The sequence below is a fragment of the Gracilinanus agilis genome, chromosome 2 (genome assembly GCF_016433145.1).
Source record: "Gracilinanus agilis isolate LMUSP501 chromosome 2, AgileGrace, whole genome shotgun sequence".
NCBI classification, from domain to species: Eukaryota; Metazoa; Chordata; class Mammalia; order Didelphimorphia; family Didelphidae; genus Gracilinanus; species Gracilinanus agilis.
This window is the reverse complement of record NC_058131.1, coordinates 469,069,718-469,085,127: the sequence shown is the minus strand read 5'-3', so window position 1 is coordinate 469,085,127 and position 15,410 is coordinate 469,069,718. Positions and strand designations below refer to the sequence as shown.

Here is a 15,410-nt window from a genome sequence, read left to right as displayed (position 1 = left end):
AAGGTCAAAGTAAGACATTTTTCCAGCTTAAGAAAATTTAGGGAGTTGGCAGGAGGATTCTGTGACCCAAGAATGGAGGCTAGTCTAGAGCACATGTGGTGGTAGCACCAATGGTAGTCCTTGGAGGAGATAGCAGCAGTAAAAGTGTAAGGAGCTCTCAGCCCAGAGATGGCAAGGAAATGGTCAGAAAGAGATTATAGGGGATCTTCTGCTTGCACTGGGTGTAACTGGTGCTGACTGATATCTGTCACCCACATACAGTTCTAGATTGCAGTTCCATAGTGGAGAGGAGCCCTCCTCAACATCTTAGGCTTACTCCTAGAACACTGAGAGACATGGTTAGTAACCAAAAGGAAGAAAAAAGCTATAACTAAATAGAAAGATAGTACACAGGTACTCTTAGAAAGGAAAAGAAAGGAATTGACACAGTAAGTGTTATTGTATACCCAAAGGCAAGGCAAATTTTTATTTCATGTGGTATTTGGTCATCTCATTTTGTAGTACTAATGCTAAGTATTTCTAAAAAGACCACCATGAAAATAGTTGAAATTTATGCTCTAACAGAAATGCTATGAAGAAATTGGTAAGACCTCACAAATTAAAATCAATATACATTCTGATACCTGGTGACTTCATTACAAAGATGAGGATATAGAGAAGCACACTAAAAATAACTACAGTTTATGTACCAATATGTCCTGTAGAAGAGGAAGTGGCCTAGAAAAAAATTAATGAAGAACTCAATAAGAATCTTCAAGTCAAATTGGTGTCTTTGATGCAAAGATATATTGGGGAAGATGGCAAAAAGTACACTGGAAAAAATGGCATGAATTAAGAAATGTATGAGTCATTTATGATATATTGTGAACTATATCTAAAACTAATTAATATTTTTTCAATAAGAAGATGTTGGTGAACATTGCTATGTGTTAAACCTAAATTAAAACTCTGACCCTTAATTTCCATAGTTTATTAATGTTTACTTGAAACAGAAAACATAGAGATAGAGGGAGATTATCCCTATTCTAATCTTGCCCTCATGGCTTTCTATCTCAGCCACTGTCCTTTCAACACCCTGTCTGAGGAACTAGAGCCCAAGTATATCCTGGAACCCCTTCTTTTATTTCTTCTCCTTTACCCCACAGATCCTGATCTTATCCTTTCCTGGTCATTATGCCTAGGTCACTTCTCCTGTGACCTATGTTTAGCACTCACATGATATAAAGCCAATAGTCTGGGGACACAGGAAAAACCCCAGGGGTTTCCCTTCACACATAAGAATAAAGCTAATTATATTTGATAACTGATAACATAAGTACATTCCATATCAGCTCTCTGTATACAGACAGATCATCAATTTGCTGAATAGAGATAAAAGTAAATATCAAATTAGAAGAAAGCTGAGAAGATATAGTATGCAATTAAAATAGCTCCCACCTGACCTAATTAAACAAAGCACCAATGCAGGAGAAAATGAGATAAAAGAATGGATATTGACACTGATTGTCACCATTTCCTAAGGAGATATAACTGCTGTAAACTTCTAATCAAAAATTTTATCTCCTTGGCTATAGAAACAGGGCAGCCAAGGGTAACACTGGCTTAAATTAGTTATAAATTCATGAGAAGTTGTTAAAGGAAAAAACTGACAGGACCAATTAAGTCAGATTATCCTGAGAATGTTTAAAATCAAATTAAAAGGATAGCAAACAAAAACAATGTAAAGATCTGCCAGGACTTTTATACAAAATGAGGTGACTAGCCAGCTGAAAGAGAGAGAAAGTCAAAAATAGACAAGAGACTTATAATATTCAGTAAGTTCCAACAAATCATTCCATTCTCACCAATGCAAAATGAATAAGATTGCTTCTCTCATCTCTTACTTTGTCCTATTCAAACTACCTTTCCTGCTTATTTATATATGATTATATCTTAAAATTCTATGCTGATGAAGCCCAAGCACTAGTAGACCTATCAAGATGAAAAAGTTTGAAGGGCAGAGATCCAGAAATGAATTGTATATTTGTGCTCATAAAACTAGCCAAGAGTTGACCATCAGGTAATAACTTTTTTTCACTACAGAAGACATCAAGAAACAATAAACAAAATAAAAAGAATTTTAAAAAAGAGGAAAATGTGAAAGCTCATTTAAATAGTTGACCTAGAAAATAGATCAAGAAGAAAATAAAATTATTGGACTACCTGAAAGCCATGATAAAAAAAAAAACCTAGATAGCCTACTTTAAGAAATTATCAAAGAAAACTGTCTTGATATCATAGAACCAGAGGATAAAGTAGAAATTGAAATAATCTACCAATAACATATTTCTCTTTCAGATCTCTTTCAGCTCCCAAAATAAAGTTTCCCAGGAATATTATTGTCAAATTCCAGAGCTCTCAGGTTAAAAAGAAAATAAGTAATCAGAAAGAAACAATTGAGATATTATGGAGCCACAGTCAGCATAATACTAGATTTAGAAGCTTCTATATTAAAGAAATGGAGGGCCTGGACTATAATATTATGCAGGGTAAAGGAGTTAGGATTACAACCAAGAATCATCTACTCAGCAAAGAATTCTTCAAGGGTAAAAATGGATATTTAATGAAATAGAAGACTTTTAAATATACTTGATAAAAGATAAGAGCTGAATAGAACATTTGACTTTCAAATACAAGACTCAAAAGGAGCATAAAAATGTAAATAGGAAAGGGAAATAAGGCATTCAATAAGGCAAATATAAAGCAGTCCAAGGTCTCAGCCAGAGCTCCTCCAGATCCAATTCAATTTATAAAGACCATTCTTTTCATCACTTCCTGTGCCTTCTTCCCATTTTATATGTACTGATCACAACAAAAGCTTTGCTTAGGACTGCCCAGGGGGCAGTTGGTTGATTCTTATTCATCACCCACATTTCTACATGGGAAGATAATACATCTCCTAAAAATATAATTATTATGGCAGTTAGCAGTAGTATACATAGACAGAGGGCACAGATGTGAGTTGACTATGATTGGATGATATTCAAAAAATAAAGAAGTGAGAAAGAGATGCTCTGGGAAAAGAGGGGATGGGGAAGTAGAGTGTGTAAGTTGTCTCACATTTAAAAAAAAGCTCAAAAAAAGCTTTTACCATAGAAGGAAAGATAAGATAGTGGCAGGCACTTGAATCTCAAAGAGGAATAATATACACATTCATTTGGGTTTAGAAATCTATCTTACTGGAATGTAGGAGCAGAGGGCTTTAAGGGAAAGGGAATGGTACTGACAGAGGGGAGAGCAGATGGAGGGAGGCAATAATCAGAAGCAAAATACTTTTGAGGAAGGAAAATAAGAGAAAGAAGGATAAATGGGGTTGAGGGGAGTAGGATGGAGGGAAATACATAGCAATGACATATATATATATCAAGAGAGAGAAGTGAGTCAAATGAATAAGAATACAAGTCATTCTCCAACTAATAAGTGGTCAAAGGATATGAATGAGCAGTTTTCAGATGAGGAAATCAAAGCTATCAAAGTCATATGAAAAGATGTTCTGAATCACTATTGATTAGAGAAGTTAAAATTGAAAACAACTCTGAGGTTCCAATCTCACACCCAGCAAATTGGCTAATAGGAGAGAAGAGGAAAATGATAACTGTCAGAGGTGATATGGGAAAATTGGGACACTAAAGCATTGTTGATGGAGTTGTGAAGTGAACTGACCACTGTAGAAAGCAATTTGGAACTATGTCCAAAGGGCTATACATCTATGGACACCTTTTGGCCCAGCAATACCACTTCTAGATATGTATCCTAAAGAGGTTTTTTTTTTTAAAAGGAAAGGACATACATATAAAAATATTCATAGCATCTTTTTATGGTGGCAAAAATTGGAAATTGAGGGGATGATTTCAATGGAGGAATGACTGAACAAGTTGTAGTATATGATTGTGATGGAATGTGTGTAGGTGCTTTCAGAAAAACCTGGGAAGACTTACATGAGCTGATGCAAAGTGAGGTGAACCAGGTCAACATTAACAGCAATATTTTACAATGATCAGTTGTTTAGGGCTTAGCTATTCTCAGCAATATGATACAAAACAATTCTAGAGGACTCATGATGGAAAATGTTATTCACCTCCAGAGAAAGAAGTGATGGATCCTAAATGCAGATCAAAACATATTATTTTTCACTTTTTGTGTTTTTTTAAATCTGTTTTCTTTCACAACATGCTAATATGGAAATATGTATTGCATGATTTTGCACACATATAATCGCTATCAAATTGCTTGCAATCTTTGGGTGTTGCTTCTCAGGATGATGACTGAAGGCAGCAGGCTAGAAGCATTGCTATTCCCAAGGCTCTTGGGTTCAGGATTCTGGGATGTCTCCCTTAAAGTCTGAGGGGAAGTAACAATCAAGCTAATGATGGTCACTTGACTTGCCTGGTACATGCTGCTCCCTAAAGTAGCCTTGCTGTTTCAGCATGGTTGGCTTGCCTAAGAAAGGAATTCCAGTATCTTGGTTGAAGTAATGGTCATTGTATATTTGAAATTGAAAAAGGCTTTTTCTTTGATTTGTCTTTGTCTAAATAAATGAGCCCCTATGCAAAATTCCCTTTGGGGTACAAAGGTCATCTATTCCAAGTCTCTCATTTTATAGAGCAGGAAATTAAGACCAGAGAGGTTGTGATGTGCCCTAAGTCACATTGATATAAGATGTGACCCCAGATATTTTGAATATTTTCCAAAGACCCACTATAACTAACAACGTTAAGATAATCTCTAACTTTTCTATTCTCCTGTCTTTCTATTTTCTGTCTCTCTACACATGGGCCACAAAATTTCTTTGCCCTCATAAAATTTGCAGTCTATCATAGATAGACCTCTTCTGTGCCTATCTAGCAAATTTGAATTTCTAATTAAAAATTCTATAGACCATTTTCTATAAAAGTAACTTTCTGTAAAATGTTTCTGTAAAAGTGTTTTGTCTGCAAAACACTGTTATTAGGCCCATTAAAATTACTTCAATGAAGCTACCTTGTGAGTTGTTTTTTTTTAATTATTCATATTAGCAAAGCTTGTAAGAAGCCAGGGTCAACAGTTTGACATATTGAGGCACTGAAGAGAGACATTTATAGAGATATGAGAAAAATTCTGGCATTAAAAAGATGGGCAATTAGAAAGTTGGGGGTCTTCAAAAGCAACTCCAAATGAAATTCAGTCTATTTTATTCTTCCTATTCATTTCTGGGCCAAGCTCCAAAAGTTGTTCAAAGTACATATACTGATGAACTAATTCGTTAGACTGTCCAATTTCATGATGTAATCTAGGTAATTAGATTCATCTTTCTTTGTAGATTACTAGGCAATTCCTTTTTAATTAATTGACTATCACATGTCTCTTAGACTGTATGTTCATATATCTCATCAAAGAGGTCCTGGAGTTTCACTGTTCCATATATTCAACACAATGTCCTTATGAAAATGAACATATGAAGAATCTAGGGTCAAATTATTTAAACTGAATGAGAGATCAATTAAAACTTTAGTCCCGATCCTCTGATTCCAAATCCAGTATTCTTTCAAATAAACAAGCTATCCTACACAATACTGAAAAATATCAATAGTTGGCTTAGCTCCCTGTTTTATGTAACACTTGTTGTTGCACTCTGGACTTTGAATCAAGAAAACTAGGTTCAAAATACTTCTTAACTAGCTGATCACAGGCAAGCTATTTAATCTCTCAAAGCCCACTTCTTTATTCTCAATGGGAATCCCATTTATACTATCTTCCTCACAGGACTGTTGTGAAGAAAATGCTTTGCAAACCTCAAAGCACTATATAATTATTATTGTTATTACCTACATAGTCATATCTACCTTTGAATCTCAAATGATATTTTTAAATAACATTTATCTCCTGTATTAGTATCAATTCTAAAATGGAAGATCAGTATAGTCTAGGAAATTGGGATTAAGCGACTTGTCCAGGGATCATCCAGCTGGGAAGTGTCTGAGGTTAGAATTGAAACCAGGTCTTCCCGACTCCAGGCTTGGTGATCTATCCACCGTGCTATCTACCTGCCCTTCAAATTATTTTAAAAATGTGCATAAGAGGTGTCATAGAAGCAAGAAGGCATAATGGATAGGTTGTTTGGCATGAAGTCGGAAAGACTAAGATTCAAATCCCACATTTGATCCTAATTTAATTTTCCTTGTTGTCCCCTAACAATAAAGTCATTGAACATCAGGCACATTCTAGTTTATTTTGTCAAAGGATTAACTTCTTCATTTTCATGGCTTAGTTAAATCATTTTTATTACTTGTGTACATAAGAAAAGAATTGGGTCACTTACATATCAGCAGATGCCATGGTCACATTCTCTCTACAAAGTAGAGTACAACTGACCAATTTATTGTCTTCTAAGTAGACTGATGAGACAAAGAATAAATTGGGGTTGATATATAGTTGAAAAATGAATGCAAGTAGTATAGTCTTAATGAGGTATGAACAGTTAAGAGGCTGAAAAAATCCCTTTCCAAATTCTACTTTTGTTTTTTACTTCTTGCTAACACCTCCCAAGACTTCTTTATCACTTCCTTGCCTACAGTTGCAGCCTTATTTCTCTAGCAAGAGAAGAGAAGCCTCTTGGGGACAGGACCCAATATCCCCAGTAACCACCCTATAGTGCCATACATGCTTTCTTTTTTTTTTTTTTTTAAACCCTTACCTTCCATCTTGGAGTCAATACTGTGTATTGGCTCCAAGGCAGAAGAGTGGTAAGGGGTATGCAATGGGGGTCAAGTGACTTGCCCAGGGTCACACAGCTGGAAAGTGTCTGAGGTCACATTTGAACCTAGGACCTCCTGTCTCTAGGCCTAACTCCCAATCCACTGAGCTACCCAGCTGCCCCCATACATGCTTTCTTACTGGCCATGAGGAACTAATGCAATTTGCTGTTCTGAAATTTCACATCTATCACCCACCTTAAAATCATCAATGTTTTCTCTATTGGTTGTTTTGACTTAACCTCCCCTTTTCCTAGACATATGTGGTGGATATAGGACAGATTAGCACAAATTCTTGTGATTTCAGAGTCTCCCTTTATATTCTGACTCCCTAAATTTATACTTTATTAGTTCTTCTCTATCTCATTCCTCCAAACTTTCTTCTCAAGCAGTACCCTATTTTTGAAACATCTCAATCTCCTCCCAATTACCCGCTTTACCAAGTTATCTTAGCCTCTTTTCATTCTTCATTCAAACAGCGACTAAAATCCCTCTTTTGTGAAATCTTTCTCTAATTGGGATAGCAGTTTATCCTTAGGAACAACCATGTGCCTTTTTTTCCAAATCATAACCCCATAAAGTGCACTGAAATTCTTGCATTTATACAACATAACAATACTTCTGATCACACTTGAAGCTATTTTTCTCTCTATGGAAAGACCATAAATTATGAGAAGACTGTCCAAATTTGCTTTGTTCATGACTTAGCAAGGAACTAAAACATAGACATCCTTAATGTATACTCATAATAAGTGTTCCTTCCCTCGACTGTTATTTTTATCTTATTTTCCCTAAATCTGTGATTTAGTTGGCATGGGGAACTCCCAGAGTAGAAACTTTCAGAGTAGCAATTCACGCATAACTTTTAGTCTCAGGGAATTGCTGTGGCAACAAGAAGGATCTCCTTAGCTAGTACATGTCAGAGGTAAGACTTGAACTCTGAAGTTAGTTAATTGTTCAGTCACGATGACTATCTCATCATCTGCACAGAAATAAAAAATGAACATTTGTAACTTTTCCATAAAAGACCATTTATTTTAGGTTTTTATTACAAAACACCTCACAAACAAAAAAATGTTAAAACATCTTTTGTTATAAGAAAAAATACTGGATACCATTTCACATTTAATCTTCAGAAAGTAGCAGGATGATGACTCTCATGCCTAATTTAAAGTTTTAAATTAAAGCTTTGAAGTCCTGAGCCTTTTTGGGGTGAGGGAAAGGAGGGAAAGGAAAATCAAATAGGGAGAAAACACAAAAATATCTTTTAAAAAATTGAGTCAAAGATTTTGTGGGCATTTCATTTGAAAAGTTTCTTAGTTTGTGCTTTTTTGGTATTATTTTTAACTGTAGCTAAGCAGTTAGAGAACTTTTCAGCAATTTCTGGATACATTTAATTAACCATCTGACTAGAATAGCACGGTTCTAGATCACATTCTAGATCTACAATTTAATACCCTGGAAACATAGCCATTTTCTAGTTAACTCTATGTAAAGAATATGACCAAGATATGTGTAGGTTGTGCATTGGACTTAAAAATGAGAGTTACATTACCCATTTAATTAATATTCAAAAACAAAACAAAACAAAAAATCCCCTTATCTGCTGTCTTAGAATCCATAGGTTCCAAAGCAAAATAGCAGTTAGGACTAGACAAATATGGTTAAGTGACTTGCCCAAGATCACACAACTGAGAAGTGTCTGAAGCTGAATTTGAACTCAGGTCCTTCTGAATCCAGGCCTGGCACTCTTTCAACAGAGCCACCTCACTGCTGGGACCATTTAATCATAAAACAACTTGACTTTTTTTGTTTGTTTGTTTAATGTCAGAATGCCTACATTCAAATGACAGTTGTCCTTCAAAGTACACAACCTGGAACACTATTAAGTTCATGAAACTCCTCTCTTGGAACTGCGCCTTCAGAGTTAAATTTTATGTTATATAACAAAATCATTATCATTACTTTACAGTAATATTGGTCAGATATGAGATTATGTCAGTTTGATCACTCACCTTATTCATCATACTTGTTTTTTACTTTATCCAAAAGTCACATCCACTTCCAAAGAATCCTGATTTGCTGCTACTGAGGATATTCAAAAGAATAGGCTGGGAATTTTATAGATCATGCCAAAGAAGGGAGCACCAAATATATTTCAAGTCTTCCTAATATTACTACTTGGAAGGGCATTGGTGTAGTTTGCATTTTTTGTATCAAATTGATTACGTTTTCTTATAGTTTTAGCTTTCAGTTTTTGTTCTTCCTAAACTGTTTTATGCACCTAATATATAAATATGATAATTTCCAATTTTTAAATTTGGTCCCATCACTCTATGGGGAAAGCATACTTAAGATGAATAAAATAATTGCTCTTTCTTTATACCTTATCCCCCAAACACACAAATAGTATTTTCTACTAATAGCTTCTGACTGTCAGTTTGTTAGATAATGGTCATTTAAAGGGCAATATTAATACAAGTTGATCAAAAGTATTTAATTTACATCTCCTAGCTGGAGAACTTTTGTGCATTTGAATAAATAATAATAGACATTGTATTATTGTTTTTCACAGTGTGATTCCTATACATATGGGCTTTAGGTGGTCTGGTATTTGGTTTTGGTCTCTTTTTTTGGCACTTACAGTTCACAATGGTCAGTCACGTTGGTTTAATTATTTGCATTTTGCGGCACTTTTGCAGAAACGGATAATTTTTTTTTCTGTTTTTTGTTTTTTAATCAGCCTTTCTGGAAATGGCAAGCCCTCCCCACTCTTGATTTCTTTCAGTATAAAATGTTTGGTTCTCAGGAACTCCAGTAATTCTCAATGGAATTCCCCTAGCCCTAAAATGTAAAGGATGGAGCACTCTTTTGCTAGTGTTTGGTTCCATCCATGCACACACTTGTTTTAGAGACTAGTGTCTGCTGTTTTACTCTGCCTGGCTACTTCAGATGCAGTGTCTGGTAGCCCATCTCGGCAGAAGAGTAGGGCTGGATTTCTACAAGCCCACATGACCCCATCCCCTCCTCCTTCTCCATTAGAACTGGAAGAAGACACTCTACCACACACCCCTTGCCCGTGGGCATAGTGTTCTCTGAGACGGTTAGCAAAACTTCTGGACTCCAGATTTCGGCTGTGGCTTGACAAGTAGGTGGCTACATTTCTAGTCCTGTAGCCCTCCTCCCGTTTGTGCCTCAGCAGTATGTAAATATTGGGGTTACGAACTGCATAGATAAGAGGGTTTATGGCCCCATTTGCCCAGGTCATCCATATGACCGCGGTATCCAGTACTGGGTGGAATGGGGGTGTCTGGGCATCCAAAGCCCCGGCTGCAGATGTAAATAGTACCAGGAGACAGTAGGGTCCCCAGCATATAATAATGAAAATGATCATGATAAGCACGGTGGTTGCCGTGCGCATTTCGCTGTAAAAGCGCACCAGGTGGGCGTTGGTTGTTACTGGCTGTACTCTAATTTCCGACAATCTCACGGTCCGGCAAATCCGGCAGAGACAGAAGCACATGATCCCAAAGGGAAACAGGTAACAGGTCACGATCAGCCAGATGTTGTAGGTGGGACCCAAGCGAGATGGGTAAGACACGTACAGACAGCGGTGGAAACTCTGCCTTGACCCCACCTGAGCATCCCCGTCCCAATTCCCCTTGGAGTCCCACATCAAATCCCAGGGAAAAGAGATACCCACTGCCACGAGCCAAACGGCAACTAAGAACTGCAGGGCCCTGTGCCAGCCAATCTTCTCTCCCGGGTGCCTCACGATGGCGTAGTAGCGGTCCAGAGAGATGAGGGTCATCGTCAAGATGGACACGATGCCGAAACAGGAGCCGAAGAATCGGCTTGCGGCGCAGAAGCGCTGCCAGGGTCGGGCGATTAGGGGCCCGTCGGAGCTGCCGCCGGGGCGAGTGAAGAGAGCCAGGAAAGCGGCGGGCAGGCAAAGCAGGGCGGTGAGCAAGTCAGACAGGGACAGCGACAGGATGAAGGCGTTGGTCACGGTTCGGAGCTGCCGGTGCTTCACGATCACCCCCATCACGGCGCAGTTGCCCAGGCTGGAGAGCAGGAAGATGAGCAGCAACACGAGCGCCTGCACCGCCACGGCCACCCAGGGCTCCAGCAGCAGCCGCTTCGCCCCCGCCCCCGCCGGGACGGGATCCCCGCTGGGGATGCTGCTGATGTGGATGCTGCCGCTGCTGGGAATGCTGCTGTTGCTGTGGATGGTGCTGCCCGTCCCGGCCTTCTCGGCCCCAGCCAGGCCGCTGCCGCCGCCGCCGCCCCGGCTCGCCCGCACCTCTGCCGCCACGGCCGCCACGGTGGTGAAGGAGATCACGGCCGCGTGGAAGCTCGCGCCCCGCCCTACGCCAGCCGAGGCGCCCGAGCCCAGGGCTTCCTCTGGGCGCAGGCTGCCCCCGCCGCGAGCGGCGCCCAAGCTCGTCAGGTTGCTCAGCAGGGCCATTCTGGAGGAGGAGGGAGGGGGCGGCGTGGGCGTGGGCGGCGGCGGCTCCTCCTCCATGGGGCTCAGCGGAGACCAGACCATTCATGCCTCAGCTCAGCCGGAGCGAAGGCTGCCGGTCTGAAACCCCGGGGAGGGGGAGAGGACACCCCTCGGCCTGCGGGGCAGGCGGCTTAGGAGGGAGAGGAGGAGGAGCCACGGTCCCCCTGCCCATCGCTCCAGGGCTACCGCCACTGGGGACTCTCTGAGCAATTTGACTGCAGAGGGCTCAGGCAGTTACCATGCCAACCGGGTGTTTACGCACAACCAGTGTTGGGAAGCACTGTCTCTTGCTCACTTGACACACCCATCTGACACCTGACCCCAGGTCGGAGGGAGCAAGAGAGGTGGGCTGGTGGACTGATAATGGATGGGTGGGCTGACCTTGATCTTCCTGCTGTAGCCTTTGGGGGGAAAGTATCTGCTTACTCTACGTTTCCTGCGTTAAATTGAATTAGACCCATATTTGCCAGACTTCTTTAATTCTGTCTGGGTGGCAAATTTGGTTCATTGAAAACATTGCTTCACTTTCAGTGTGTGTGGAATGAGAATATACTATTAACTGACTCACAGAAATGGTTTATCAAAGTCTTTGAGATTACCCCTTCAACAAAATGTAAACTCCTTGAACACAGAACCTATTTTTTTCATTCTATCTTTATATCTTCAATGCCTTACCCCGTTGTCTAATAAGTTATTACTATTTTTATTGGAGATGCTGATGATGCTGCTGAAATTTTTTCAATTAATAAGCATTTCTTATTTTCCCTTCTCGAAAAAGAAAAAAGAAAACTCATTTTAAAAACAAATATGTATAATGAAGCAATATAAATGGCCACATTAATCATAGTCAGAAATATATGTCACTTTCTATATCTTAAATCCATTACTATTCTCTCAGGAGATAGGTAGCATTCCTAAACATGGACTCTCTGGAATTATAGTTGATAATTTCATAGATCAGAGCTCTTAAAAACATTCAGAAATATTTCTGCTCACTTCTTTCTGCGACAAGTCTTTCCAGAGTTCTCTGAAACCATCCCTTTCATTTCTTTTTGTATAACTATATGAAGTTTATTTTATTTTAAAATGAATATTTATTTTGACTTTCTTTTTTTTTAACCCTTACCTTTCATCTTGGAATCAAGGCAGAAGAGTGGTATGAGCTAGGCAAGGGGGTTAAGTGATTTGCCCAGGATCACACAGCTAGGAAGTCTGAGGTTAGATTTGAAACCACGACCTCCTGTCTCTGGGCCTGGCTCTAAATCCACTGAGCCGCCTAGCTGCCCCTACATTCTTTTTCTTTTTAAATTTTGAGCTCCATATTCTTCCTCCTTCCCTCCCTCTCCCACTTCCATCATCTACTTAGAAGGCAAACAATATATCAATTATACCTGTGAAATCATGCAAATTGTATCATGAAAAAGCAAAAACTAAAGCAAGAATATTATACTTCAATTTGTGCTCATAGTTTATCAGTTCTCTCTGGAGGTAGGTAGCATTTTCTTTTCATCAGGAGTTCTTTGTAATTGTCTTGGATCACTATATTGATCAGAGTAGACAAATCTTCATAATTGATCATAATTACAATATTATCGTTACTGTGCACAATGATCTCCTGGTTCTTATTTCACTTTGCATCAATCAGTTCATACAGGTCTTGCCAAGTTTCTTTTTTTTCTAAAACCATCTCACTCACAATTTCTTATAGCACAATGATATACCATCACAATCATATGCTACAATTTGTTTAGCCATTATCCAACTGATGAACATCCCCTCAATTTCCAATTCTTTTCCTACCCTGAGCTGCCTCAAGTACTTCTGTACATATAAGTCATTTTCCTTTTTCCTTGATATTTTCAAGTGTTTAGACCTAGTGGTGGCATTGCTGGTATAAGAGTATGCAAGTTTAATAACCCTTTTAGCATAGCTCCAGATTGTTCTCTATAATGGTTGGGTTAGTTCACTACTTGACCAACAATTCATTAATGTACCAATTTTCCTTCATCCCATCTAGCATGTCATTCCTCATAGGTTTGAGGTGGTGTCTCAGCGTTTGTTTAATTTGCCTTTCTCTAATCACTAGTGATTGCAATGATTTTTTCATATGACTATTAGTAGTTTTCTTTCATATGTTCTGAAAACTTTCTAGTCATCTCCTCTGACCATTTATTGATTTTTAAAAAAAAACAAACGACTCATTTCTTTATGTATTTGAGAAATGATTCCTTTATCAGAGAAACTTGATGTAAAATGTTTTTATATTACTTCATCATCTATGATACATTTTAGTAAGATGTAGTTTCCTTGATTGTCTTTTTCGATTAGGTCTATTTTTGCTTTTATTTTGCCTGAGATTATTATTGTCACCTCTGCCCTTTTCATTTCACCTGAAGCACACTTGACTGTTCCAGCCCTTCATTTCAACTCTGTATGTGTCTTTTTGTCCCAAATTTGTCTTTTGAATATAATATATTATTGGATTCTGGTTTCCAATTCATTCTGCTAGCTGCTTCTTTTTAATGGGTGGGTTCATTCCATTCACATTCATAATTACAGATCACTAATTGTGCTTTTCTCTCTCCATCCTAGTTTCCTCCAGTTTATGCTTCATAAACATCTGTCTTGCTTCCAACCACTGCCTCCCACTATAGTAGTTTTTTATGGTCATGTTCTTTTTTGGTTTTCACTCATTTTTTTTCTGGCTATTTCTTCATTATGAACTTTATTTTTATTTGGACTCTGCTTACCTAGTGGTGAGGATGTACTGTGTCATGCTTCAGGCATTTTTGAACTGCTGTTTTCTGAGCTAGTTCTGATGTTCTGCAAGCGTTCAGTGCTTCCAAGGTGGCATTATCCCAGGAGAGGTGAAGTCACTGGTCCTCTGGTCTGTGCTCTTGTTTTTTACTTAGAAAGGGCCCTTCTCCCTGCAGCCACAAGTACTTGCCCTCCTTTTGGCCCTGGAATTGTGATCAGGAGATCTGCTGCCTTGTAATTGATCACAAGTACTCTTCTATATCCTAGAAATGTTACTCAGAATTGCTTATAAGTAATAGAGTTGCCAATGAGCATCAATTGCACCCTGTGCCAGCAAATGGTGCCTAGTAATACCTTTCTTTCTCTTTCTTTCTTCCTTTCTTCCTTCCTTTCTTTTTTCCTTCCTTTCTTTCTTTTTTCCTTCCTTCTTTCCTTCCTTCCTTCCTTCCTTCCTTCCTTCCTTCCTTCCTTCCTTCCTTCCTTCCTTCCTTTCTTTCTTTCTTTCTTTCTTTCTTTCTTTCTTTCTTTCTTTCTTTCTTTCTTTCTTTCTTTCTTTCTTTCTTTCTTTCTTTCAAAACCCTTACCTTCTGTCTTAGAATGACTACTGTGTATTGGTTCTAAGGCAGAAGAGCCATAATGGCTAGACAGTGGAAATTAAGTGACGCAATTGCCCAGGGTCACACAGCTAAAAATTGTCTGAGGACAGATTTGAACCCAGGACCTCTAGGATCTCTAGGCCTGCCTTTCAATCCACTGAGCCATCCAGCTGCCCTGTACTATCATTCTGACTAGTTGTCTGATCCCCTTACTGCTTCTGGACTGAGAGTTCCTAAAGCTGCAGCTGCTGCTATCAAGGCTGCCTCCAAGGCCCACCACTGGTGCTCCTGCCATACTCTGGGCCATACTCCACCCTGGTGTTACTGATATCCTCTGAGGACTCCCTAAGTTGTTTTAGGCAGAAAAAAATATCTCACCTTGACCTTTTATTGCCTCTGCTATTGCAATATTTGACTTGAGGTGTTTTTTAGAGTTGTTTGGAAGGAAATGTTGGAAGGGTTCAGCGGTTTCCAGCCTGTACTCTGCCATTTTCCTTTTCTTCGTTTCTTATGGCAGAGTGTCTAATTATATCTATTTATCATAATTTGTTTATCCATTTCCCAGGTGATTGGCTTTTCCTTAATTTCCAGATCCTCTCCATCTCACAAAAGTTCTGATTTGCCCAAGTACAACCTCTTGCTTTAGTTTCCTCATTGACAAAGTTGGCATAACTCTATGTTGTATTATGTGTTTTTATTTATCTCTCCACACATTAACCATAAGGAGCTATATAAACTTGTTACCCTTTTTTATTATGTCTTAGGAGTGTGGGAACATCA

The 15,410-nt window shown here is 38.9% G+C and overlaps 1 protein-coding gene across 1 annotated transcript; it reads right to left on the bottom strand.

Moving 5' to 3' along the window:
* Nucleotides 1–8,861: 8,861 nt before the first annotated feature.
* GPR135 (G protein-coupled receptor 135) lies at nt 8,862–11,319 on the bottom strand. The gene has a single exon (XM_044662027.1). The coding sequence runs from the start codon at nt 11,317–11,319 to the stop codon at nt 9,679–9,681; it is 1,641 nt and encodes a 546-aa protein (XP_044517962.1). The 3' UTR covers nt 8,862–9,678.
* Between the last annotated feature and the right edge of the window lie 4,091 nt (nt 11,320–15,410).